Source organism: Anneissia japonica, unplaced genomic scaffold, assembly GCF_011630105.1.
Source record: "Anneissia japonica isolate Jap-2015-1 unplaced genomic scaffold, ASM1163010v1 scaffold2756_len2360902_cov194, whole genome shotgun sequence".
Taxonomy (NCBI): Eukaryota; Metazoa; Echinodermata; class Crinoidea; order Comatulida; family Comatulidae; genus Anneissia; species Anneissia japonica.
The window spans coordinates 1326203-1354174 of record NW_022719050.1 but is presented as its reverse complement, the minus strand read 5'-3'; the positions used below and the strand labels follow the sequence as shown (position 1 = coordinate 1354174).

General features: G+C 31.8%; 1 protein-coding gene across 3 annotated transcripts; it reads right to left on the bottom strand.

The window, feature by feature from the left end:
- Positions 1-39: 39 nt before the first annotated feature.
- LOC117110819 (KAT8 regulatory NSL complex subunit 1-like) lies at positions 40-27917 on the bottom strand. Of its 3 annotated transcripts, XM_033253646.1 has the most exons (9): positions 27551-27917; positions 25873-27140; positions 17911-18734; positions 10031-10115; positions 7274-7350; positions 6702-6779; positions 5844-5990; positions 4988-5325; positions 40-2897 (listed from the first exon to the last, which is right to left on the bottom strand). In XM_033253646.1, the coding sequence occupies exons 2-9, from the start codon at positions 27108-27110 to the stop codon at positions 2229-2231; spliced, it is 3456 nt and encodes a 1151-aa protein (XP_033109537.1). In that variant the 5' UTR covers positions 27111-27140; positions 27551-27917; the 3' UTR covers positions 40-2228. The 3 variants fall into 3 exon arrangements, with proteins under 3 accessions (XP_033109537.1, XP_033109536.1, XP_033109538.1); XM_033253645.1 differs by having other exon boundaries at positions 25873-27917; XM_033253647.1 differs by lacking the exon at positions 6702-6779 and having other exon boundaries at positions 25873-27916.
- Positions 27918-27972: the final 55 nt, after the last annotated feature.

Genomic DNA, 27972 nt, shown 5'->3' with positions numbered 1-27972 from the left:
TACTGTATAAACAAGAACAACATGCTACCACAATCAAAATTATTTTCAAAACTTGTTCACATACGTGGGACATTTATTTGTAAATAATTATCATCTTTAAACGCCTCACAGCCGCTTGTTCTATAGAAGGTTGTTTATGGAAACAGTACCAAATAAATACAATCAATAACGATAGTACAGTAGTAATTTTTTTTGTTATGTACCTTAGCATCTACTCACTACAAAGATAACAAACCAACTGAACAATCTACGAAAAAATGTCATATGTACAATGCTCTAACCAATTTCTTGGTATGCAAAATAGCAGATGCATGATCAAAATTAATGTCTCCAATTGGCATTTAAAGGATACATTCAAATTATTACAGGTATTCAAAAACCGAAGCAAAACATCCTACAGAGTTTGTACCTAATCTGTATTCATTATCTTAACATCAATTCTTTTTTTATTTTTAAAAATTTTATGGAAAAGCCAAGACAAACTGTTATTAAACATACTGCCTTAGTTGTGTCTGTACCCATAACACTTGGCTAAATACACATACAGAACAACCTAACTGTCTGGACCAAAAATATGTTGCTATAGACAGAATAACCTATAGTCTTTACCCACAAGAGCTTGGTTTATTGATACAAAGCAACCTAGCCACCTGTACTTGCAATAACTTGCAAAACAGCCAAGCTGTCTGTAACCACAATATCTTGCAATATACCCTTGATAATGATTGGTAGAAGCATTATATACAAGATTTAACTTTACTGTTGACCATGTTATTCGCTGTATGTTTTAATATATCCAAAGCTAATTACTTGAAGAGCTGACAAGAATAAGAATGAATAGATCTAATGAAAATCTACTGACAAACAGATAATGTAGATACAGTATAACTTTTTAAAATACCATGTCACAGTACTTGATCATCTACAAAAAGTAAATTGATACAAATCAAATATCTACAAATATCTCATAATGTAGTAAACTACAAAACAAAGGTGAACACAAATATATCTTTAGTATTATTATTAACTTTCATATCATGTATAAAGATTTTTTTTTCAAATAGTATATTTTTGTTAGATTTGCGCATGTTATTGAATTTGTTTTCATTATCATAAAATCTATTGGTAAGCAATTTTGAAAAAAAAAAAAAGACGTTATCAGTACAATCAAATCTTACAACCACCATACAATCAAGTAAAGAGATTTTAGATATCAAATTATAGTATTTTATGCTCTGTAAATATATATTCATATATATTTATATAATCTATACACACAGTGCACAAGTACTGATAGACATCAAGTCTATCTTTGTTCATAACAAAGAATAAAAGAAAATACAGTCTGACATGCATGTTTTTGGATTTTGTTTTTCCTACTTTTTTTTTTTCAATTCTTTCGCTTTGCTGATGACTGACGAAAACCATTATATCTGATAACCACAGTAAAGGCAAAATACTTGTTGTGTTAATGTAACACATACAGATCAAAGGAAGAAAAAAAAAACAAAAACAAAAAACAAAAACAAAAAAAAACAAATCAATGTGAATCTATTACTCAAAATTTTGTTATGTTTCAGCGCGAGGCAACATCAGTGCAAAGTAAACGTTATCTACAAGCTATCTACTTCACCATTCTTAAAACCTCCTTGCATTTCTTTGCAATCAGTAAGTAAGTAGACAATAGTAACTGTGAGGAAGACTAGGCCTGTATGTTGGAGACCAAATAGCTACAATAACATCATATTCCACACCCGGGCAAGCACATACCAATTACCAGCAAGGAAAAAGCTATGATTTGTATCAGAATATCTGATTCCGAATACATTCAGGAACTGTTTTTTGGGGATTTTTTACTCAAAGAAAACAAGATAGCAAGATGCAGAACAATTGACAAAGGCTGCAGTAAAGTTACTTATCACATTCTCCTGTACACTCTCATCACATGCATTTTCTCCTACCACTTTCAATAAAATCTAGAACTTATGTGCTAACTATTCTAGAGGGTGCCACCACTAACTGGCATTCATCGTTTCTTGAGCTTGCATATCTTTTTGCAAGTTGTCCATGCATCGAAAAGCTTCTCTCTGAAGCGTTACTGGTAGATACAGTACTGGCTTGCACTTTCAGGAGGATATCCAACGGTTGATAAATCACTCCTGCAGATGACTTGCTCTTCAAAAGCCACCTCATCCGGCAATTTTATCCTCTTCATCAACTTTTTGTTTTCATCTTCTTGCAAGTTTAAGAACGATTGAACCCTTAGGAGTAACCTCAACTTTTTTTTGTTTCATGACAATTGTCCATTCCGGATCATTCGGGTCCTCATTAAGATCCTCGGGTTCTGAACTTAAGTCTGAGCGTGGTGATTGTGCTCTACTCAGGGTAACACTGCTTTTGGGAGTAGAAGTCCCACTGGATTTGTAAAAATCTGGTTCCAAATGGAATATTGAGGTGTCTGCTTCCAAATCTTTTGTTTCTTCTTCTGTAAGTGGGAAAGTTCTTAATGGCCATGGATCTACCATAGGGAACTCCTCTTCGAACTGTACAGCGCTTTCGCTATTGTTTGAAATGCGACGCTTCTCCGGATTCCTCTCCAAGACACTGCTGTCCTGAACAGTGACTGGCGACTGTGATGGTGTAACAGATGCACTTGCTGGTAGCGATATGGCTGAGCTTGAAGCATTGAGATTGTCTGACATTTGTGTTTCACTCATAATCAAATCTGGTGAGTTTGGATCTGGTGTTGTGGCACTATTTGTACGTGATCTTCTTGAATGACTTCTTCTCATGTTGCTGTGTGAATGATCTGTCAAAGCTACCATATACAGTGACTTCTCCATGACTTCTGATTTGCTATGCCGAAGTTTGATGGCTTCAATATTTTGCTGGTCATCCTGTAACATAAACAACAGTAATTTAATCAATATTTAGACATGTGAAATAATAAATTTAAATAAATCACTAAAACACTAGAATGGCAATGTATGAAGAATAACAGTAACTAGATTCGGAATTTGTCATAGACGAATTCGGTGATACGCTGGGACTGATGATAGTTATTTTGAGGATTTTTGAACGATTGAACATGGAGACTTTTGGTATCAGAATAAAAAAAGGCATTTAACAAGACATGGAAATTTGTTAATACAATGTCAGTATGTCGACTCAAGTGGACGAATTCGTATATTTGATGCGCATGTATGGCATTGCTTTTGCACTAAAATGGCTGAGAGAGAATGGAACTGTGAATTGAGTGTCAGGAAATCATGATATGCAAAAAAACTTAATTTTCAATTTCAAAAAGTGCTGTGCGCGTGAAAATGTGCGTACGCCATGACACGTGCGGACGGCATTGCACACAAAGTTTAATCTTGATATGTAGTACACTTGTGTCTTTCGGGTTGTAATCCACCCTGCTGCCGTTTGTTGGGATTCGTTATGTAGTGAACATGTAGAATGAGGGTTTAAGTAATGTTAATAAAGTTGAACTATTAGAAATCTTTGCCGCTGGTAGCGTGTCACATAATAACCACCATGTAATCAAAAGAATATCGAAGAAAACCGATTTAAACAAATTTTTTCATTGATAATATGCCTGATCTTGTGGATGTAAGTTGGCGTTAGAGTCAAATGCATACCAATTTACCAATTTTATATTGTGTTAGGACCCAATTCCAGCCTGCATTTGCCATGGGTCTTCAATTTATGAATATTATGTTTTCGTCACTAAGGACGAGTTAGGTGATCTGCCGGACACCGACCTCAGAAGCGTACTGATACTGACCTGAAACGTGCTTTAAATTACTGTATTTAAAAGGTGATATTTGATTATAGTTTGCGCACGCATCTTCCTGTGCACGTCTTCCTGTGCGCGTACGTGTGCGTTAAGGTTTTTAACATTCTAAATATCACCTTTTAGGTGCAGTAATTTAAAGCATGTTTCAAGTCATTTTCAGCACACTTCTGAGTCAAGTCGGGCGGATCACCTAACTCGTCCTCAGTGACGAGTTCAAATCTAGTCTTCTTTTTCTTATTCTTCTTTCTTTTTCCCCATTTCTGTTCGCACGATATCTCAAAATTGCTGCGAGCTACGCACATGCCAACTTCAACAAACATTTGGCTTCATCTGAAATAGTCATAACAAGCGTTTTAAGGTTGCCAGTCACGTGTGACGTTATCTACGCACAATTTTGATACCTGTTCGTCGTAACAATACAAATTTTCCCTTCATATGAACTATATAATCAGTCTGATAGCGTTGAAATAGTCTGCCGCCCTCTGTTGGTATGTCCAATATATTAATATATTATTTCTCAATAATTGAAGATGAAGAGGTCCAAAAATCATTCATTTTGACCATGATGACGTCATCAAAATGAAAATGAAGGACATGATTCCGAAAGAGAATTGTCTCAGCTATAACTTACTCGGAAGATGAGAAACGATTGACTCACAATAAGAAAGATACGCTTAAATAAATATGTTAATAAATGAGGAGATTAATGGAAAAAGTTTTTTTTAATTCAGATGAAATTCTCAAAATGACCTAAAACATGCTCACGGAAGCGTATCACCAATAAATAAATAAAGAAAAATCCGAATGAAAACAAAGGTGATACGCTCACGGAAGCGTATCACCAATAAATAAATAAAGAAGAAAAATCCGAACGAAGACAAAGGTGATACGCTCACGGAAGCGTATCACCAATTAAATGTATTTAGATATTTAGTAAAATACACTCATGGACATCCTTTTAGTGGCGAATTTATGGGTTTTCAATATACTGCCACATAAATCGAACTCCATTTGCTTTCAACGAAAAATATAAAAGAAAATTATCTTTGCCAGTTAAGATAAATAATATTACTGTTTTAGTTTGCACATTTATTTTTTTGTCAGCAAAGGGTTCTTAGTAAACCACTTGTAAATCATGAAGAAATGCAGCAACTCTCCCCTCTAGTAATTACCAACCCCCTATCATACCTCATCTGGCTGGTCCTCTGCTGATTCTTGTAGCAATAAGTTCCTCTTCAAGACTTCCTCATCAGTAACCATTCTCCACTTAGGTGTCACAATCTCCTTGTAGTTCAGTTTCTCAACCCGTGTTGAAGACAAGATTGAATAAGGGATGACAATGTTATCAATATCATATGCATCACTGGAAGCACATTTTCGCCTCATCGAATTGAGAGTATGCGGTGGCACAGAAGTCAATAATGTGTTGAACCCCTGTCCTTCGAGTGTTGGTGTACTTGCACCAGATGGTGTTTTACAGTTTATGTCCGGCAGTGAAAGACTACGTGCTCTTTTCTTCAAAGCAGCTAAAACAGAGTAAAATAAAATTAATGATTATAAAATTCTATAAATTAGAAGTCACAACAGCTTCATTTCACATTTAGTAAAGAAATAATTTATTAGGGCATTTCAGTGAATGGATGAAGAAAATATTAATACCCCTTTTATTCAGCAATCAAACGTTTGACAACCCAGGAGTTAACATAACAATAACTGACAAAAAGTATGACTTAAGTTGCCAAACATTACAGGTTCAATGTGGGGGAACAGTGTCGCCTGTGTAAACACCTCTAAATACGATTCCAAACTGTAGGCCTCATCTGGCACTACAGCAGCTGCTCCATAAACTGTGTCTCTTATTTTTTTTAGGGAGTCAAGTTGGTTTTATATTATAAAAGCATAATTTGGTTATTTATAGAAACGACCCTGTCAGTGGAAGGCAAACACGCATTTTAACTACTAAAGCACAACTCACTAATGTGACCATCCCTTAGTACGCTTCGTAACTGAAAAGAAAGGCGCTATGCAAGTAACAAGTACGCACCTATAGCTAGCTGTGCCGCACGTTTTTTCTTGATATCCATTCGGCATTGGCGAGATAAATCCAGTGAGCCTTTCGGAGTCACAGGTTGCGAATGCGATCGAGATAACATCTTGCTTTCCTTTTTCAGTTGCTTCAGTTCGCGGAGTTCTGATGGAAAAAAAATAATATAAACTCCACCGTTTTATTTCTGTCAAAGCTAAATAACTAAGAAAATTGAGAAATAATTAGATGAAACACTGACTAGAATATAATTGACACAAATTCTCGGTAGCAGCTATTACCAAGCTGTATCACACTGAAAATATTATTGGATACGAATAAATAAATAAAACAGAAAAATCAAAAAAAAAAAAAAAGCCCAACAGACAGAAAGATAAACATTTCACAGCAAAGATGGCTAATATGAGGGAAAAAAGTTAGTGATTAGTGTAAGTTGCAGCTAAATAATGTCAATAATATTCAGCAACATCAAAGACTGTAATATAACTGTTTTCTGGTTTCATAAATTTTAATTTTTCTGTCATAATTTCACTTCTTGTGGATGGGCGCCATGAGCGTTTTCCCTTAAACAGATAATTTTCATTGTTATTATTAAAGAGGGTGAAAAGATTGAGGAAGAAACATTAATTTACTAGGTCTTAAGAATTAAGGTGGAAGCAATAACAAGAACTTATGTGTGGACCATTGTTCAGTTTTAAGCAAAAATTGCATATTCCAGGCTTATGCTTCTTGACAATTAAGAAAGGTGTATAGCATTAGTCAGTAATGATTCACAAGAGATGTTATAGTAGTAGATTAAACTCAAAACTTATTAATTGGAGACATGGTTAGTAAAATACTTCAGAGCGATATTGATACCTTTAGTTGGAAAATTAGGTAAAGAACATGCCAGCATCTTCTCTTTTTCTTTTTTATGCTGCCTTAAATCTCTTAATTCTGTAAGAAATTTAGAAGTTCCAGCTCGTGCAATATTGGACTCATGATATTTACAAAACATACATAAAACAATAAAAAAATTGACAAAAAAATGACAGATAATAAATGGTAAAATACACTAAATTAATAAAATACTTACTTGCATGTTAGGAAAAAGCCTTATTAAAAATTTAGATATATAGTACATATAATTTAACATTTACTTAGAGTGTAAATGAAAATTAAAAAGTATATATAGCAGAACAATACTTTTGAAAAAATATTATTTTCAATAAAATTATATAACAAAAAATATTAATTGTATGAATTTTAACATGATGTTCTTCAGAATAATGTTTTCCCATATAATGTTTTCTAAGCAAATAATTGGAAAAACTGTAAACAATGAATTTTGATAAGTCTCCCAAAGCATGTTACTGCAGTTAAATTTGGATAGTTTCACCAAAGCATGCTCTTCCCTGGCTCAAAACTTAAAATGCTTTTTTTTTACTTACTTGATGCAAACAGATAGGATGAATTTTTCGACAATTTACGCTTCGCCTTCTTATCTCTACTTGACAATCTGGATTTCCTACAGTAGAATAAAACAAAACAAATGATTAAAAAAGATGTACAATAATAAAATAATAAAACCATTTTATATAGTCTGTGAGCAGCATCTTGATAAATGTTGAAGTGGCCGCCCAATTAATTTCTATATTCAGCATCAGACCTGTCTAAATTTATGCCTTCTTTTTATCACATTTTGCATGTGCACACAAAATAAATGAACTATAGGAGTCTGATGAAGACCCTGTAAAATTGTCTGTATTTGATCTTGATCCTAATTGACAATGAAATATTGGACTGTAAATAATGAAGTGAGCCCTCTAGTGTTAAAAGTATTAAGCCTATTTAGCATTGAAGGCTTTAGGTGCAGCAGTAATTAATATCACTGAAGTGATACTGACGTCAATCAATCAACTGGAATCTGTTAAATAATGTGATTACAGGGATTGTATCATCGTAAATTGATATTTTTTTTTTGTAATTAAAAACAATTAAAAATTATACTGTACTTCAAAAACACTGACTGCACAAATTTTTTTCTGTCCATTAAGTTAAATATGGTAATCTTGATATAGGATATTTTTTTAATACAGAAAAAAATATTCTTAATTTCCTATAAGCTATAAGCCAAGTGCTTATTGAGATCAAATCAACTGGTAGAGCTAGATGAAACCAAGGGACTGCTTAGAGCCTCCTGTCAAGATTCCTGGAGTAAATCACTGGTGGTCAGTCAAGGGGGCAGAATTTATTTATAATTTACGATGATAAAAACTGGTTTTCAACTTCTACTTAAATATAATTCTTAATCTGACTTTCAGATAATTCAAGGGTCTATGCAAAGAGTAGTATATTTTATGCAACTAATTCTTTTATATTTACACTTATAAGATAATAAACTTATTTAAATATACAAAATTAACAATGAAAATATATATTTAAATAAGTAAAGCACAAGCAGGATCTATTACCTTTTAAGCTTAATCAACTTTTTATATTCTACAGTCAAACTTGCCTAAGTCGACTCTGGCTATGTTCTCACGCGGCAGCTAACGGTTAGCAGGATCCGGATTCTGCTAACCGTTAGCTGTTGTGCGTCCATGTGAGAAAATCACGATTCGGATACCAACAATATGATGATCGAATCACTGGCCATTAAGAAACTGGAAATTGTAAAGGCATACGTGTGATTGGTTGATGATAGAAACGCCCTCAACTTGCTAACCGATAGCACTTGCTAACCGTTAGCGTATCCGGATACCGCTAACTGATCAGGCGTTCTCACGCAGGTGCTAACGGTTACTAGGGCTCTCGTGAGAACCAGGCTTTTGACTAACTCAAATAATTTCTAAGATGATCTTATTTTACATGCCAAACTGTTCTTTTCCATTAATTAACGATGTGTAAATCAAATTTTATCTAAGTCAAACAATTCTAATTTGAATGCCATTTTAGATTCGACTTAGGCAAGTTCTACTGGTATTTAATTTGGGATATGTGCATACTGCCGAGTTAAACTTAACATTGATCAGACTAGATGGATATTCTAAAGTATGCAAATATTGTATAGATGCTGCATTTCAGCATTGTGGTTCCTTTTCTTTCTTTTACTGCCATTTGCTACCCACACCAAATGCTATGTGGTTTTTTACACTCATAGAACATTAATGAGCTCTACATTGCAATACTTTGCCATTTGACAATTTCAAAATAAAATAAATATAATTATTACTAATAGAATATTATATCAAAATGGTATAAATATATTATGTTATCCATTTAAAATGGTTTTCAGACAAATTTTTCATCTTAGACAATTACTGATCTTAGAGACATTTGATAATATTAGAATCATCCGCATCTTTATCTTGAATATTTCTATTAGCAGTTGTTTTTTGGAATAAACAGTAATGTCACGTACTGCGAAAGAAAATGGAATTTCTGATTATCTGGACAATAAAAAGTAATCTTATCTGTTTTAGTGGCTATAGGGTGAAAGTGTGGGAAAAGCACTTTCAAGATTTTTAATATGTATTTGATTTTGATTTTTAAAATAAATTTGTTTACTTTGTGTAAATAAATTCAAACAAAATATGCAATGTCTGAAAAGCTTAGCTTTCAATTAAACAGTACAAGAAAATATTTTCCTTCGCACAAGCAAAGATTATTATTCGGAGTAATGTTTATTCTATGCTGAAGATACATACACTACTATATTCTTTGTATAGATCCATGAATCGTATATCAATTTAAGGAATGTTGTAGTAAATTTATCATTAATAAAAATCAGCCAAGCATGGAATTGTTTCAATCTGTCTCTCATGGGAATAAACTATGTTATCCTTTTAAAAGAGCAAATTTGAATAATATCCCAGAATTTATCTTGCATGTAAACTATTCTAAAAGTTGTTGAATGCCGATATCAAAGTTATTTGATTTTGCAATATTAAAAAAATTAAACTAAAAAAATACACTTTGGCTTTAAACTGCAACACCTGAGAGTGGGAAGAGGTATGACAATTTTAACAATGAACATTTTGGACTGAATCAGTGATTTTTTATTATCAAAACAAGTCTAAAATTGATCTTTTTTGTTTTTATTCAAAATAAAACTGTTCGAATAGAGAAAAAAAGATTCCCAATGTTCCTGTACACTGCAATACAAATTTTTCACAAACTGAAAAAAAATCTAAAAATGTACATACTTCCGACTTTGTGCTTTGCTGGAAGATCTTCGATGCCAATCGCCATTGCTCAGTAAATTTTCTAATCGTATTGTGGCTGGAACATCTATAATTCAAACAAAACAATAAACCATCACTCAATTGACACAAACAAAAAGAAAATCTACACTGTAAACCAACGCATTTGAAGTTCAAATTGTTGAGATGAAATAAAAAATTAAAAAAACATATATGTTAAAAAAATGGACTAAAAAATTGGGACACCAATCTAAAAAGAAGGTAAAACTTGGCCCAGATCGAGACAAATCTCTGCTTATTACTCTATATCCCATCATTCACCTTACCGGATTTATTCTCACAAGTATATTTTCAAATGATAGCCAAGTGTTGACACCCGCAAGGGCAGTAGACCCAAAAATGAAACATGAGTGCAATATACACAGAATGTTAAAATTGCAGACCAATGCTTGTTTAAGAGAAAACTTTTAGAATGTTTATTGTTTTTTTTAATTTTATGTTTTTATATTATTTTTTTAATTTTTAAAAATAAAAAAATCTAGAAATTTTTCATATCAAAAACTTGTTTGTTAATTATTTCTATATTTACCAAACCTTGGCTGCTGTATATATAAATATTCTTTTTTGTTCATTAATTCCCCTGGCTTCTAGACCCAATTAGAAATAAGTCTGGTGTATAAACACTATTTAACAGGTTTTCCAGACAATCAAATAATTATTTCAAATTTTGTACTGTTTATTCATTCATACTTTATTATATGTATTTTTTCATCATTTTAATTTAACATGCGACTTTGAATGCAAAATAAATCAAATGAACATTGGATGTGTGTAACTACATACCAAATAAAGAAAAAAAAAAACATGTTTCTCTTCCCCTTATACATAAAATATAGTTAATTGAGGTCTCCTCATCCCTTAAAAGAAGAAGACCAAAACAAGAAACACGTTTTTATTTTTGTTTGGCCTTGGGTGTAAATTATTTCAACCTGCGACATATGACTTACAAATCCATGTATCAGAAAGGTATTTGAGATAATACAGTTAGATTCAAATTATTTTTAAGATCATCAGTATCGTAGCTAAAAAAAAGCATGAAAATGTAACTTTCTATGCAATACATCATTATTGATTACAACTAATCAGTATTTAAATTTCACTTTCAAATCCAATGTTTAAAATAAAATAACATTTTATAACCCACAATCAACTTGCCGTTCTGATTAATTTCTACTAAATTAACTAAATTACTTATTACACATTAATTTTGCCACTCCTTTGTTAATTTAATTTGTATAAATTGGTGGTACAGCCAAAACATACGTCATTATTATCAAGCTACTGTAATCAAGATTGAAATAGTAAACAAATTTTGATACCTGCAACTTACTGTAACTTTGATGCGAAAACTTGGTATAACCGAATTCACCAACACAAGTAGTGTATATTGAATACATGTATTCCATTTAAAATATATTATTTACCAAAATAACTTTCAAAATATAATAACTTCAAAACCTAGTAATATAAAATTGACATATTACAAAAAGTTTTCACTGCATTCATAAATATAGGATCTTATTTTTTATAAATTAAATTTTTAATTAATTTGAATTCACCTTAATGAAGTCTAAAAAAACTGACCGATATCAACAAACCGTATATATTGTAAGTAATTAACTTTAGTAACTTTTAAATTTTTTAATGAAATTATTTAAATTAATGGTTTATTTTTATATTTATATATATTTTAATATACTCAAATGTATTATGTTAAATTTTTGTACTGTATGTGCTGCCAGAAGAGCCCCGCGAGAGTAATGCTGTGTTGATTTTGGGCAATCCCGGCCAGTTAGCCATAGTTTATTTGTTGATTTACTGGTGAAATAAATGATATAAGATGCGATATATATAAATCTACTTGTCACTGACATTAATAATAATCTTTGTTGGGAATACATTATCATAAAAATCAACTGTTACTAAGTCTAGGTTTTAAATAGTAACACTCAAAATGACTATCATTTTGTAGAAACACAGGAATCTTTTCTATCTATTTACAGATTAATAGATTTTAAATATTTAATAAAATATCATTACCATTTTATAAAAATACAAACAGGAAGAGGCCATTATTAAATGTACTCTGCACATCCTGTTTTGAATTCATTAAGATATAAAGTTGCCTTTAATTTTGAGAAAATCAGTAAACATAGCATGACGGAATGAAACCTTCCCCTTCTCCATCCTTTAAATACTACAGGATGTATGAAATATGAACTATCAGATAACACTACATGATTATGAGTTAATATAAAATGGTTGTATATTATGGTTGAATCAGACTTTAGCATTCAATGCTTGAATTATTGAATTGAATTATATTACAGTTTGTTTTTGCAATTTTATTTATTTCCCTATTCAAATTTTGATGACTTCATAATACTAGAATAATTTTCATATACAAAATAGACTATTAACTATTGTCCTCAAATGCGATGTTCTACAACATGACAATCCTATCGCCATAATAAGCAATTATTTTAGTTTGCTATTGTTTAATAGCGGCAGTTTTCCGCAGCAGTTGAGGTTCGGACTTTCAATCGTAAGGTCGGGGTTTCGAGTCTCCGCTGTGCAGATTCGCTTGTGTCCTTGGGCAAGGCACTTTAGCTACATTGCTTCAGTCCACCCAGCTGTATCAATGGGTACCAGCAAACTGCTGGGGACTAACCTGCGATGGACTAGTGTCCCATCCAGGGGGAGTACAACTCTCATCCGCTTCACACTACAGAAACTGGGGATAAGCTCCAGCCCTATGAGCCCCAGTGGCTCGGAAAGGATTTGGTTTAGTTTGTTATCATTGTGTATCATACACTAGTGGAAATTATTACACAAAAGTAAGATTAATGCATGAAAAATTTGAATGTCACATTGTCTGATAATCATCTATAATTATACTGTAATCATTGTCAATACATAAATGTTGTCATCTTCATTAAAATCACCATTCTCTTACATCAAATTAAACTTGGTAACATGTAAATTATATTATTATCTCCAATTTATCAAACTTCTTTATAATGTTTCTTACTACCTTGGACTTCCATACAATAACGACACTACTGTGCTTCCATTTAATTTTAGACAAAGGTCTCTGGCAATAAGGGACATGTTGCAGATAAAATTCAGGAAAAAAAAGACAAAAAAAAACCCATTTCTACACTTAGCAAGAAAGGCAAATCTTGTGAAGTTCCAAGTAAAAGTATACAAATGCTAGATTAAATTTTCATGGTTTATTTTAGTGACATTTATAGTACAGAAAAAAAACACTGTTAGCATCCTTTGTTCAATTCCAATCCCTAAAAAGCATTCTGCAAAGGAAATAGCATATACAGTGACTAAATTAATTTGGGAAATATTCCTAAACTACTGTACCATCACGTGAAAACTTTGAAATGAGCACACTGAAGGCACATTAGATGGGTTTTTACAGTACTGCAGTGGAAGGATGGCAGTGAAAATTTGACATAATGTAGGTAATTATTATGTGTTAGTGGTAGATCTAGAAAACTATGATTAATAATACAATGGAAAGTCAAAAGCACCACACAACTTTACTATATGCTTGTTCCAAAGCATGGGCCTAGCATAGGCCTGATAACCAGTCATAACATGAGCGATGGGCTTACAAAATATCAAGAGATCAATTTACACACTTTCCAAAGTGTTAATTATTATTACTGTATTACTTTAGTAAAGTCAAATATCACCATTGGGTTATAACAGTGATATTCAAAGTAAAACATGATTGAGATTACAAAAAATATCTACCAACTTTTTTTCTTTTGCCTTTACTGTATATTTTGATGATGGAGCAAGGGTAGTTTACTGCTTGGGCTCGTGCCTATTCCTTGCTCCTGCAAGATTGTACTTTTACTTTGCCAAATAAATATTATTATTAACTACCGGTATTTACTAACAAAATGAAAAAAATGTTTTTAAAAAAATAAATAAATAAATTTTAAAAATCTATTTTTCCCCCCCAAAAAATATATATTTTTTCAATACTATCGAAGACATGTGTGCGACAGTGATAAACTAATAATTTTTTTATTAGGCCTTAGGAATCAAGTACATGGTCAAACCTCCAAACTGTTCTACTAAAAAGTGATAAAAAGATCCACATCATCGGTGATTATATAATTATTATGTAATTGCTATTATATAATCAATTATCTGCTTGGGTGAAACACTTTTTATTTGTCAGTTATAATATGACCTGATAGAATTTTATAACTATTTATTACATCATTTTTTTGTTATTAATTGTCAAGTTGATAATTTTCACAAGAATTCTGTTTACATAAACAAAAAAATGCAATGAACAGGCACGGTTCAATAAATGGCCAAGTCAACGTCCTTGCCCTGTCTCTTATAAACAACTAGATGTGTATTAAAGACAGACAACGGAATGAACCCTTCCCCTTCTCCATCCTTTAAATACTACAGGATGTATGAAATATGAACTATCAGATAACACTACATGATTATTAGTTAATATAAAATGGTTGAATCAGACTTTAGCATTATTCAATGCTTGAATTATTGAATTGAATTACATTACAGTTTGTTTTTGCAATTTCATTTATTTCCCTATTCAAATTTTGATGACTTCATAATACCAGAATAATTTTCATATACAAAATAGACTATTAACTATTGTCCTCAAATACGATGTTCTACAACATGACAATCCTATCGCCATAATAAGCAATTACTTTAGTTTGTTACTGTTTAATAGCGGCAGTTTTCCGCAGCAGTTGAGGTTCGGACTTTCAATCGTAAGGTCGGGGTTTCGAGTCTCCGCTGTGCAGATTCGCTTGTGTCCTTGGGCAAGGCACTTTAGCTAAATTGCTTCAGTCCACCCAGCTGTATCAATGGGTACTAGCAAACTGCTGGGGACTAACCTGCGATGGACTCGTGTCCCATCCAGGGGGAGTACAACTCTCATCCGCTTCACACTACAGAAACTGGGGATAAGCTCCAGCCCTATGAGCCATAGTGGCTCGGAAAAAATTTGGTTTTGGTTTAGTTTGTTATCATTGTGTATCATACACTAGTAGAAATTATTACACAAAAGTTGGATTAATGCATGAAAAATTTGAATGTCACATTGTCTGATAATCATCTATAATTATACTGTAATCATTGTCAATACATAAATGTTGTCATCTTCATTAAAATCACCATTCTCTTAGCATCAAATTAAACTTGGTAACATGTAAATTATATTATTATCTCCAATTTATCAAACTTCTTTATAATGTTTCTTATTACCTTGGGACTTCCATACAATAACGACACTACTGTGCATCCATTTAATTTTAGACAAAGGTCTCTGGCAATAAGGGACATGTTGCAGATAAAATTCAGGAAAAAAAAGCCAAAAAAAAAAAAACCATTTCTACACTTAGCAAGAAAGGCAAATCTTGTGAAGTTCCAAGTAAAAGTATACAAATGCTAGATTAAATTTTCATGGTTTATTTTAGTGACATTTATAGTACAGAAAAAAACACTGTTAGCATCCTTTGTTCAATTCCAATCCCTAAAAAGCATTCTGAAAAAAGGAAATAGCATATACAGTGACTAAATTAATTTGGGAAATATTCCTAAACTACTGTACCATCACGTGAAAACTTTGAAATGAGCACACTGAAGGCACATTAGATGGGTTTTTACAGTATTGCAGTGGCAGGATGGCAGTGAAAATTTTACATAATGTAGGTAATTATTATGTGTTAGTGGTAGATCTAGAAAACTATGATTAATAATACAATGGAAAGTCAAAAGCACCACACAACTTTACTATATGCTTGTTCCAAAGCATGGGCCTAGCATAGGCCTGATAACCAGTCATAACATGAGCAATGGGCTTACAAAATATCAAGAGATCAATTTACACACTTTCCAAAGTGTTTTTATTATTTACTGTATTATTATTACTGTATTACTTTAGTAAAGTCAAATATCACCATTGGGTTATAACAGTGATATTCAAAGTAAAACATGATTGAGATTACAAACAATATCTACCAACTTTTTTTCTTTTGCCTTTACTGTATATTTTGATGATGGAGCAAGGGTAGTTTACTGCTTGGGCTCGTGCCTATTCCTTGCTCCTGCAAGATTGTACTTTTACTTTGCCAAATAAATATTATTATTAACTACCGGTATTTACTAACAAAATGAAAAAAATGTTTTTAAAAAAATAAATAAATAAATTTTAAAAATCTATTTTTCCCCCCCAAAAAATATATATTTTTTCAATACTATCGAAGACATGTGTGCGACAGTGATAAACTAATAATTTTTTTATTAGGCCTTAGGAATCAAGTACATGGTCAAACCTCCAAACTGTTCTACTAAAAAGTGATAAAAAGATCCACATCATCGGTGATTATATAATTATTATGTAATTGCTATTATATAATCAATTATCTGCTTGGGTGAAACACTTTTTATTTGTCAGTTATAATATGACCTGATAGAATTTTATAACTATTTATTACATCATTTTTTTGTTATTAATTGTCAAGTTGATAATTTTCACAAGAATTCTGTTTACATAAACAAAAAAATGCAATGAACAGGCACGGTTCAATAAATGGCCAAGTCAACGTCCTTGCCAACCAAAATGCTGTTCATAATTAGTTATGTGATCGATATAGTGAAAGGTGGGAGAATATCTATAACAATAAACCATGGTTCAACAGCTCGTCTCACTTGCGGCTGCATCAACGTATGATATCCATCCATATGAAGACAATTGAATTCATAGCCATAAAATCTATGCTAGGCTGTGATCAGCTTATATGTAAAATTTATCATAATTATACATTCAAAAAATGGGTGTTTTACAACAAGCTATACAGTTAAACTTGTTTAAGTCGAATTTAAGTAGTTGATATAATTTTACATGCCAAATTGTTGTGTTTTCCATAATAACCTGTAAGTCAAATTTTATCCAAGTCAAATTTTATCCAAGTCAAACAATATTTCAATGGCATTTTTGCATTTTAGGCAAGTTCAACTATAATTACTTCATGCTTTCCAATGTATACACTACTGTAGCATTGATAGTTTGTTTATTGAACTTTCTGAAGAAGAAAATTCATACTTTTTAAAAATGAATATCTATAAATTACCCTCAAAAAACTACAAAGGATATTATGTAGGCCAGTATTGAATACACTTGAGAAGTAAATGCTGAGAGTAATTTTTTACATTAGACCCAATAAAAAAAATTATTAGTTTATCACCCTCGCGCGCATGCCTTCTATGGTACTGGGGGAAAAAAAATTTTTTGAAATTTTTTTTTTGAAATTTTATTTATTTATTTTTTTAATTTATTTTATTAAATAGTTAGTAGATATTGTTTGCATTATCTAAATCATGTTTTACTTTGAAAATCAATGCACCAGCAAACAACCCAAGGGTAATATTTGGCTTTAGCAAAATAAAAAATTTTAAAAAAATCCTCCCTCCCTCATCACCTTTTCTGCCCAGATAGGGTGATAAACTAATATTTTTTATAGGGCCTTACTACTACTAGGTCATGAAATGGTAACCTTGAAGTAGAAAGACCAATGCTTCAAGTGGATAACACCTGATGACTAAAATGAACCTTATCTCAATCCATGACCCTTGACCATGAGATAAAATGTCTTACTTCAATGCCTACATAAAAAGATCACATTCATTGCTTCACAGCAGGAAAACAAGACTACATTCTAAAATAACATCTAACAGCATAATTTAATGTTAAATTAAATAAGTTAAAAATTGGACAAATATCAAATATAAACACTGATATGAGCACCTACCTTTTTTAAAAGACAAGACAGGATGGTATGAGTAATCCAGTAATGATAACCTCTCTTTTTCAGGCGTGAAGTTTGTATCAAGAGGCTTTAAATTATTATACCGTCCGCCACACATCACACATGGCATCTGCGGTTGGCAACACCTGCATTTCACCGTTGATCGTTTTGCAGCTTTCCGACTCAAATAATGGATCCCAATAGATTTGACAATCCGCCTTTTTCTGTAGTATTTCACCGGTCTCGTCCTTGCACAATATTTGTCCTCATTTGGTATTTGCAACGAGAATGAGGACGGACTTGGCGTATTTGTCTCTATTCGTATTCGTTTATGCTGATTGCTAGGTGTGCCAATGTTTGTTTTTGTTCCGTCTACAACTCCATTTATAGTGGTACGCGAAGGATGAACTTTATCGCCACCATTAGTTGCATGATGGTGTGAGTTGGGTGACCCTGAGGTCGGTGAAACACAGTTCTGAAAAGATTTTTGTAATTTTGCACTTTGTCTATCAACATTACATAACAACATTGAGATGTTTGAAGGCGATAGTTCATTTTTGCCCTCCAGTTTGGCTATTTTTGCTTCAATTGGAGAAAGTTTCTTTCCAGGCCTGTAACTGTTGTTTACAGTCTTTATGCGGAGAATTTCCTCAGCAGAAGGTGGTTCTCCGAGAGTCACAGCACCTTTTGTGGAGCGAATCTGCCGATGGATATCGTTTTGCTGCCTGATACGGTACTCTAAATCAGACACTTGTGCTTGTAACCATGTCCACCGGCTGGCTATCGCTGATCTCGCTTTGGCCCACCTCCATATTGATCTTTTATGTCTGCAAAACAAACAAATATTATATAGCTTATTTCAATGCAATTAAGCTCCTATTTTACTAAACATCTCTTTCAAACCAATAGAAAAAACAATGCAAGGAATGAAAGTGTTCATGAATACTGTACTTATAATGTAAATCATCATTATTATTACCGTATTAATTTCTTGATGACAACTTATATTTGTATTATTATAATTAAACATTATTTTATGCTTACTAGGTTAACATAACATGTTATAATATTGCATTTGCATCTATTTAATCTGAATAAGGTGAGAGTGCAGATCTTAATGATACAAAGCAACCTTATCACCTTACTTTCATATCTGGATGAAATCCCATTATAAAAATTGAAGCTACATTAGTCTACCATAATCAAAAATCATCAAAGCACTCCTCAAATACTCAATGCCAGCAAATTGTTTCTCTTTATGATGTACTATAGTATATTAATCAACTGAATTAGCAGTTACTAATGCATTAATTTCAGGTGACATCATAATCAAAATAATGTGCACTATTTGTTACTATACCAGCTACATTTATATTATATAACACTTTCAATGTAATATAAATTATTATGGATAAAAGAGGTCATTAAAAATCAACATAGGGAGCAGGAAGCATTTTACACAGAAGAGTAGTGAATTGTTGAGGTTGTCCCTTACTGTACATAAAAAGTGGCTCTTTGAGTAGGCATTGCACATGAGCGAGTACATTCATATTTAAAGTAGCTCAGTCAATAGTCAGTAACCCGTACAACAATATCTAAACTAAAGTACACAAAACAATATATATAAATAAATGCACAACATAAAATGACAATTTATGCCCCTGACAATTTAACAAATAAAATTTTTAAAATAAATAAATAAATATAAATATAGCAAATTTTTTTCAATAAATCTTCAAAATCTTTCAAGCCAACAACTTAGATACTGTAAGTAACAATACAATTGTTTTACTTTTCCTAATGCTTCTGTTCCTCTATACCAATCCTAATTTGAAATTTATTTCTATGGTGTAACATCTAAATGTATAGAATTGAAATACTGTGTATGATGCATGGCCATGAATTTAGCTGGTCGAAATTAAAACATAATGAATTACAAAAACTAGTGCAAATACATTTTTTTTATCATTTCCTTAAAATGATGCAAGACTGAGTGTTATGATTTTTCATCATTTATGATTAAACGTACACTATTTAATTTTAATGGTTTTTTTTTTATAATACAATTATATTTTTTTTTTAGAGAATTTAAAATAATAAAAATTATTAAAATATACAAAATTTATATTTACCGGTAGGTGTTTATGTAGTATAAAAAATACAATACGATAATATTAGTAACTTATTCAAATTTAATGAATTTGAGAGTCCAAAGTCATAATTTAATTAAAACTTTTGTGCAAACAGGTGTATGGTGTATACTATTACTACGGAACACCCCATATACTCCAAGGCTATAAATGCAGAGATCACAATTGTGCATGTGACCCCACTATTTGCTTTAAGCTCATCAAACCAAATTAGCATATAACTGTAGTTAAATAATCTCCTTAACTAGAGAACATTCTCATAAAGTACTTAAAGTACATACTTTAGATTTAAGCTATTACAATTAAGCTTTTAACTAGAAAAATAAATATCTGACTTGCTAAATATTACACGTTTTTTATATAAAACCCTTTGGACTAAATTCCTATTAGTACTACCAGCATGATTTACCTACCATTATTAACAATTATTTTAAAGTTCTATTATTAAAATATTCAATTGTAAATCCCTAGTATTTTTAGGGTGCATATCATAATTTGTTTTCTGTTTAATTGGTATAGTTTTTGTGAAGTGAATTTTGAAGTAAACTGGTATATATTTGTAACAATAAAATATTGTTGACAACATATTATGTATACTTTAATTATATTACTTTTTTTTCTTCACTACACTAATACTAAGGACAAGGTGCTAAATTGTAGAGTAGGCCTTACCAAGCCAAGAAACCTACCAAAATCCCTATAAATTTGTAACACAAAATTCAAGATACATTGTAGTAAGACAGTAAATATATACATGTAGTAACTTCAGATAAATTCAAAGTATGAAATTTGTTGAGAATTTAATGATTCCTTTGTCTACAACATTACAAGCAGAACAACAGAGCTGTTAATAACTGGAACAACCACTTACATCTTCAAATTCAACCATGCAAAAATCAGGCAATTATACCACGTTATGACAAAATTCTCCCACAATCCTTTGCACACCCATCATAGTTAAATTTATATTAACCAGCTGTTATCCCTAGAAGCAAACTACCAGATACCTTTACCACAGGACTAGACCATGGTATTATATGACATGCAATAGCATATATCCCTTAGCAATAAATGGAATAATCTAAAAAGTATTAACATACTATTGAATGTGTTGAGAACTAAAAAGTATATTTTAGAATTTTCAAAATTAAGGAAAAGTTCCAAATGTTAATTTTTTTTTCTATACTGCTAAACAAGCTAAACTCATTTGGTAACTAGTTAAGTACGGTAAATACAAATTAATGTTACCAACGTTTTTTAACTTTGTTTAATTAGTTAAACAAACATATTCGAGTTCACTTGTATTAATTAATGTCGGATATGGCATGCAATATACATTTAAGTGAATTTCTCAAAATGTAAGATAAACAAAAACACAAGTTGTAACTACAGGTATGTATGACAGCAAAATAAAATAAAATAAAATAAATAATAATATATTTATTTAGCATATTTTGTATTTCTTCATGAAAATGCCCAATTACTGTATGAACCATTTACAGCCAAATCACCAAATAGTTAAGAATACTGTAGAAATATGCATTACAGTAACTAGTTATCTTTTTCAGCCATTACTGTAATTAGGACTTTCCATCTGATTATTGTTGAACAATAATTTTGTTTATTTCATTTTCATCTAACAGCAAATGATTCGCCTCTCAACTTATATGACAAATAATGCCCCAAGTAGTCTACAAGCTACAGCTCCACTGCTGGAGCATGCGTCTGTACACATTTAATGCATTTTTCATTTCTTATCTGAACAGTTTCTAAAGCTTTAAAAATAATGATTGGCTTGGCTTATTATTCTATTGAGGCAATTGATTAAGATACACTATCACTTAAAACATATAAGAAAAAACACTCAACCAATAATTAAAATAACACTTTGAATTTCTCATTTAAAAAGACCAGCAATTTATTATATCTTATAAATAAAAAAAAATATACCAATACAGAAAATTAGGGATTTGCCTCTATTTTTTTTTTATTGGAAGAATACAGAACTTGAATTCTCAATTGTTTAATTCAAATTAATTGTAAAACAATTCAGACTACAGTATGAACCTACACTTATTGGGCAGGGCATTAGAATGCCTTCATTTCCATAACAGAATTTTCATGATAACTAGTAGCTACAGTACACCTAACCCTAACCTTAAAGACAATCAAATTTGATTTATAGGGTAGCCAGTAAAATAGACTTTGTAATTATTTAACACACACAGTGTTTGACACTGCAGTAGTCAAACTTATGACATTTTAATAAATTAAATAAGCTTTGAAAAAATACATAAAGTATGGTAAGACACTGCTAAGGTAGGCAAACATTCAATAAAATATTTAAACTGCTTACAGTAGTAGTAGCACACAAAGAAAAGCATTTCTATAAGAAACCTTTTTTGATGACAACAATTTTACAGCAATCTGATGAAGGATGCTTGATACAGTGCTTGCTATACCAGCAAAATTCAAAATACTGTACTGTACTGTAGCATCCTGCCAAGTGCTTCAACCTCAGTAAAAACCACAAACAGAACATTTGCCAAACCTTACTCAACAAAACTACAATAACCTTGGAAGCAAACAATATAAATAAACATAATTACAATTAAATACATTTACATAAGATAGATGAAACTAGAGATATTAAAACATTTACAAAATATTATTATAATTATACTGTGGAAAATCATTCATTATTTAATTCACATGTGCTTTTAAGGATTACGAATCACTTTAACAAGTACTTGATAAATAAACTGCCTCTTTAATGAACTAAACTATTTAGCGGTCAATATTATTTTTAATTTCTATCTAAATTACTTTTATTACTGTACACACTATCAATCAGTACAGTAGTATTTTTAATACTGTTAATTCATTATGATTATCTTATCTTTTATTTCAACAAACCAATTCGCAGCATATAAGCTGAATTACAAATAATAAATTAATTATAAATTAATAATAGTATTATCACCATCTAAAACAGTTTCTACTATATTGTACAGACCACATTTTGGAGCCTCATAAAAAAATTTACTACAGCATTTGCGATTTTGTCAAAAAACAATCAAAAATGATGGTCTGAAAGATTGTTGTGAAAAGCCCAATAAATGGAAACATAAATGGCAAAATACGTTAATGAACATTCATCTTACTTCTTTTATAAAAAAAATATTTCTTAGTATTTACCACTCCGTCTGTTTACCACTAAAGAAATAGTATTACCTCACCAAACTATAATTTCAAATCCCAGATGTAAAACTAACAATTAATTTCATTTGCCATTTTTACTGCAAAATTTCTCCTCTTTCTGTAGTGATGTCATGCAATACTTAATGGATGTGAAAACTATGCATACCACAACTAGCTGAGATGATCCCCACTTAACACTGTAAAATGTGTATGAAGAAGCACACACTGAAGGTTAGAGGAAGAAGTAGAGGCTTGGCAATTCAACGGAAGCTTTGGGTCGACCAATCACAAAGAAAACACATGCCATACACTGTATATTGACAACACTTCAAATAAACCATGTTTAAAACTCCCTTCTAACAACTTTAAGTTTGATACTTGAAGCATAAATTTATTCATAATTTTTTTTTTTAATTTGGTTAATTTAGAAAGTATTTATAATTAGTAAGCAACAGGATATTATCCTGTGGCTTTTGTTTAAAATGGATCCAGCAAAAGTTGAACCTAATAGTAAACATCCTGTCTTATAAGATTAGCACTAAGTATACAAGAAGAACCCTTACACAATTTAACTGCTGCATACAGTATCAAGAAGCCCTGATGGGGTTATACTATACAAGGCAGTGTTGGAAACATACTGAGCAATGTTAGGGGGAATGCTAATGTCTAGGGGGAATGCTTGAATACTGTAAACTAGGTAATAGAATCATAGTAGGAAGTTCTTGTATCAAAGAATTTTACTTGGACTGTAGCCAGCACCTATTGGTTAACAATGTCTTATGAACAACTGTTTTTGGTTTCCAACAAAGAAATTTGACAATTTCCATACAGAACTTATAAACGATGCTAAATTCAGATTTAAAAATTACCAATAGGAACTTTTTTATAATATTAATATTCTAACATCTGGTAGTGTTAAGCTAACTAAACCGAAATTATATCATCATTCCCATAATTTCATTACTGTTTCAATGCATTATCCAAAAGCATTATTACCCGAAGATGGTTTTCAGCCAACACGATCCTATAGAAAACGCAAAGCAATGACGCGCGTACACAACTTTTAGATCATTTTTAACAATGATCCAGTGACAATCATTAAACGTCGCGTTGTCTGGAGCTCACAGAGAGGGGAGTTGGATGCGTTGCATGATGGTTATACAACACAGTGAGTGCCTACTGTAGCTCAAGAAGAAATAAAAGAAAATACATTTTGAATCATTAAAGACTAATATTAAAATAGTTCAAAATCACAAAAACACTAGTTTTATGCGTCATTCCATAATATGAAAAAAAATAGTTTTTAATCAATAACTTGTATAAATTTTACAAAAATGCAAGTGTTCAAATAAAGCCATTAACCAATTATGTCCAAATAATGACTAAGCATAACCTCTTTTCTGACCACTTAAAAGGATTTCAGCTCACAGAATTTGACCACTTGTAAAAATTCTATGATGAAATGATAACAGTATTAACTAACTTGGTTAAAATGTGTGCAAACTAAATGAAATTAAATACAAATGTTTTTTTCTTATTTCAAAAAAAAAGATAAAAAATCCTCTCAAAAAATAACAAATTTCCAAATCAGAATTAATAAAATAGCTAGGCATTTTATGCTGACCTCTCTGATTCCCATCATACTGATAGGAACACTGCACAAAAAACCCTCAAAACTAAAATCTAAGGGATCATGTCAAATGTTTAATCCCAGACTATATTTTCTTTGTACTACAAACTATGTTACACATATGCTTAATTTACAAATTGCCCACAATTGAACTAAACAATATGGGTATCAAGTTTAAACAGACACTACACAGAATAGCTAAGGCTTATGAAGATCATGGTGTAGCTATTATGTTCAAAGCAAATTACTCAACTATCAGAGGTGATCCCTAACAGCAAAATAAATCTAGATGCAAGTTTTGTATACTGTATTATTCCCATATTTATAATTCTGTAAATATCTTCATTTTAATTACCAAGAATGTTAACTCTGATATGTTATTTGTACACTGGTGGATTACTGTACATCTTTCTTCAATGTGAACTTAAATAAGTAAAAAATCAATATTGTTATCATACCTATTACAACAAACACTGATTACATAATGGCGTCTCTTCATTCCTTTTTAAAGCCACTTCTATTCATGTTTGTGTACCACAATATAAATTTATTAATATAAGGCAAAATAAAAAAACAATGTTTTTCATTTTTGGGTATTGCTTTTTTGGAGGATAGCTAGCAGGTAGACACTTTTTTCACAAGTTCTAATGGTAAAAATTAATTAACTCTCATTAATAATTCATGATTCAGAAGTTCAAATAATTAGGAAAACATGTCAAGCAAATTTAAGACTTTGCATAAAATGGAACATTTAACTTTCAACAAAAATATAGGGATTTATCAAGCATCATTACTACAGTAGATACCGGGCACCAAAAATATTACACTACTGAATGACCTTGTTCATGTTAATGTTATCTTAATTAATTTCACTTTCACTCCTCAATTACTGTAACATAATCATGTAATCATAATTTCTTTTTAATATTTACATTTTTAATTCGTATTATCTTAAGTAAGAATTAGAATTGACGAAATACTCACAAAGGTACTTTGTGAAGCTTCAGCGACGACTTGCTCGCATCATCTTCATCATCTGTTTCGCCACCAGAACTACTTTCTGTTGCATCAGAGTCCATAGAATTCTCCAAGTGTTGAAGATTTGCATTCAGGTTGCCTATAACAACCTGCATGTCACTAGTTTTTGCTTTTAGAAATTCCTCGGTTATATGAGGGGATCCCTCACAGCCTGTTCGCCCTGAACTTTCACTACCACCACCTGGCAAAAACCCTGAATTAACTTTGGTATCTTTTGGGCTTACTTCTAATGTTTTGTCCTCTACCAGTCTTTCAGATGATACTTCATCCTCAATTGGATCTTTTAGGAGTTCGCACAATTTATACTCATGGTCAACAGCATCACCTATCTGTTTTTTAACGTGACTACTAATTTGGCGTGATTGTATTCTTCTAATTCTTTTCCTCAAGACAATCGCCTGATGTTCTAATTTCTTTTGCCTTTTCAATGAGTCTGTTCTCTTTGCATTAACTTTCATTTCTTTTTCTTTACTTGCATCACATTGTTTCTCAATTGGGTCCTCAAGTTCTCCTGTAATGTTTGGAATGTGGCTACTGTCTTCTACATGCGCATTTTCAGGCATTTCGCTGTCAATATTTTCAACATCAATGTCTGAAATCCTTGTATTAGTAGAAATATCTCTTTCTAATTCCCCTAAATCATCTTCCTTTTTTGTGTCCCGCAATCTGGTCAACGTTGTAGTTGTCTCTGGCGGCATGGTTGCTGAATTTCCGTTTGAATGTCCATTTAAATTTGTTGGTAGATCAATTTTCTTGAGCATGCTAGTTCCAGTCATGGAACTAGTTGAATTTATGCTCGTTTTCGATAATGGTGTAAGATCTATTGATATTTTTTCTAAGATTGTGTGATGATGAGAATTACCATTTGACAAAATAAGTTTGCTCCCACCATTTTTACCGTTCAATTTGAGTCTTTTGTCAGAAACTATGTGCTTCTGTTTTCCATTACCATTGACCACATGGTGAAATGTCTCAAGAGTCGTGGCTCCTTTGATAATCTGTGAAGCAGTATCCAATTCTAGCGTACGAGAAAGTATGTTCCCTCCACTACCCAGACCTATCGCTGGATCTGATGGACTTCCCGGATTTGCCCGCAAACTGTTATTGTTTTCTGGGTTCATTGGTGAGGCTGGCAGTTTGCAACTGCGAGGATGGGCTGCTGCATCAGTAAGGGCCGGAGCCATTGCAGCAGTGCACCATAGCCTCAATGTAGCCTTTTTGGATGTAAACATATAAACATAAACAACAATATAAATGGTTCATTATATTTTTATAAATTTCACATATTATTGTTTGCTTATTGCACACTAAAAAAAATTGTAAGGAACTTCAAATTGAAGCTTCCTTCTATAATTGTCAATCTTATCCACCACCCTCCACTATCTTGTCATCTTCATTTCACCCTCCTCAGTCCTCCAGACAGACCCGGCCAACCAAGGCACCACGTGATTGTCGAATTTTGTAAACTTTGCCGCGGTATAATGATCCCTTCAAAAATACGCTCCTTTTATTAAAAATATGCACCTCAATTTATGTTTAGACCGAGCCTGTAGAAGCTTCTATCGATGGAAACTAATTCACATTAATAATACAGACTCTGCTTTGAAAACAAAAGGTTTCTTACGATGATTCAAAGACAATAACAAAATTGGATCGGTGAAGTGAAATGGACCACGTGACTTGACCTCCACGTTCCCGAATCCCTAAATTTTACGTCGTCTTTTTCCACAGGATCACGCCCTGGTTGAAATACGAAAAATGCAATCCAGTGCTTTATTTCACCGAACGAAACATATTACCATTCTAATATAAGCGTCACAAATGTATGTGTATATCCACTAGTTATGAGCCCATAAAGTCGACGAGGTCTTTTTCTCTGTTTTCGTTGATCCCTGCAATTGGGCTCCTTTACTCAATATGGCGGACCTCTTTCGTACATTCATCGTATTATTTATCGCGTGTGGTAAGTATACAACACACAGTACGATCGTCACACAACAAAAAAAAATATTGGCCTTATTTACATACCAGCATTACGTCAATGCT

Bases quoted from the DNA above. Each gene is read 5' to 3' on its own strand.
- LOC117110819 (XM_033253645.1), bottom strand. From the start codon at position 27,158: ATGTTTACATCCAAAAAGGCTACATTGAGGCTATGGTGCACTGCTGCA. The intron at 18,735-25,872 runs GTGAGTATTTCG...TTTGTTTTGCAG, and splicing joins AAGCTTCACAAAGTACCTTT to ACATAAAAGATCAATATGGA. The intron at 5,991-6,701 runs GTATCAATATCG...TTTTTCCATCAG, and splicing joins ACCTAATTTTCCAACTAAAG to AACTCCGCGAACTGAAGCAA.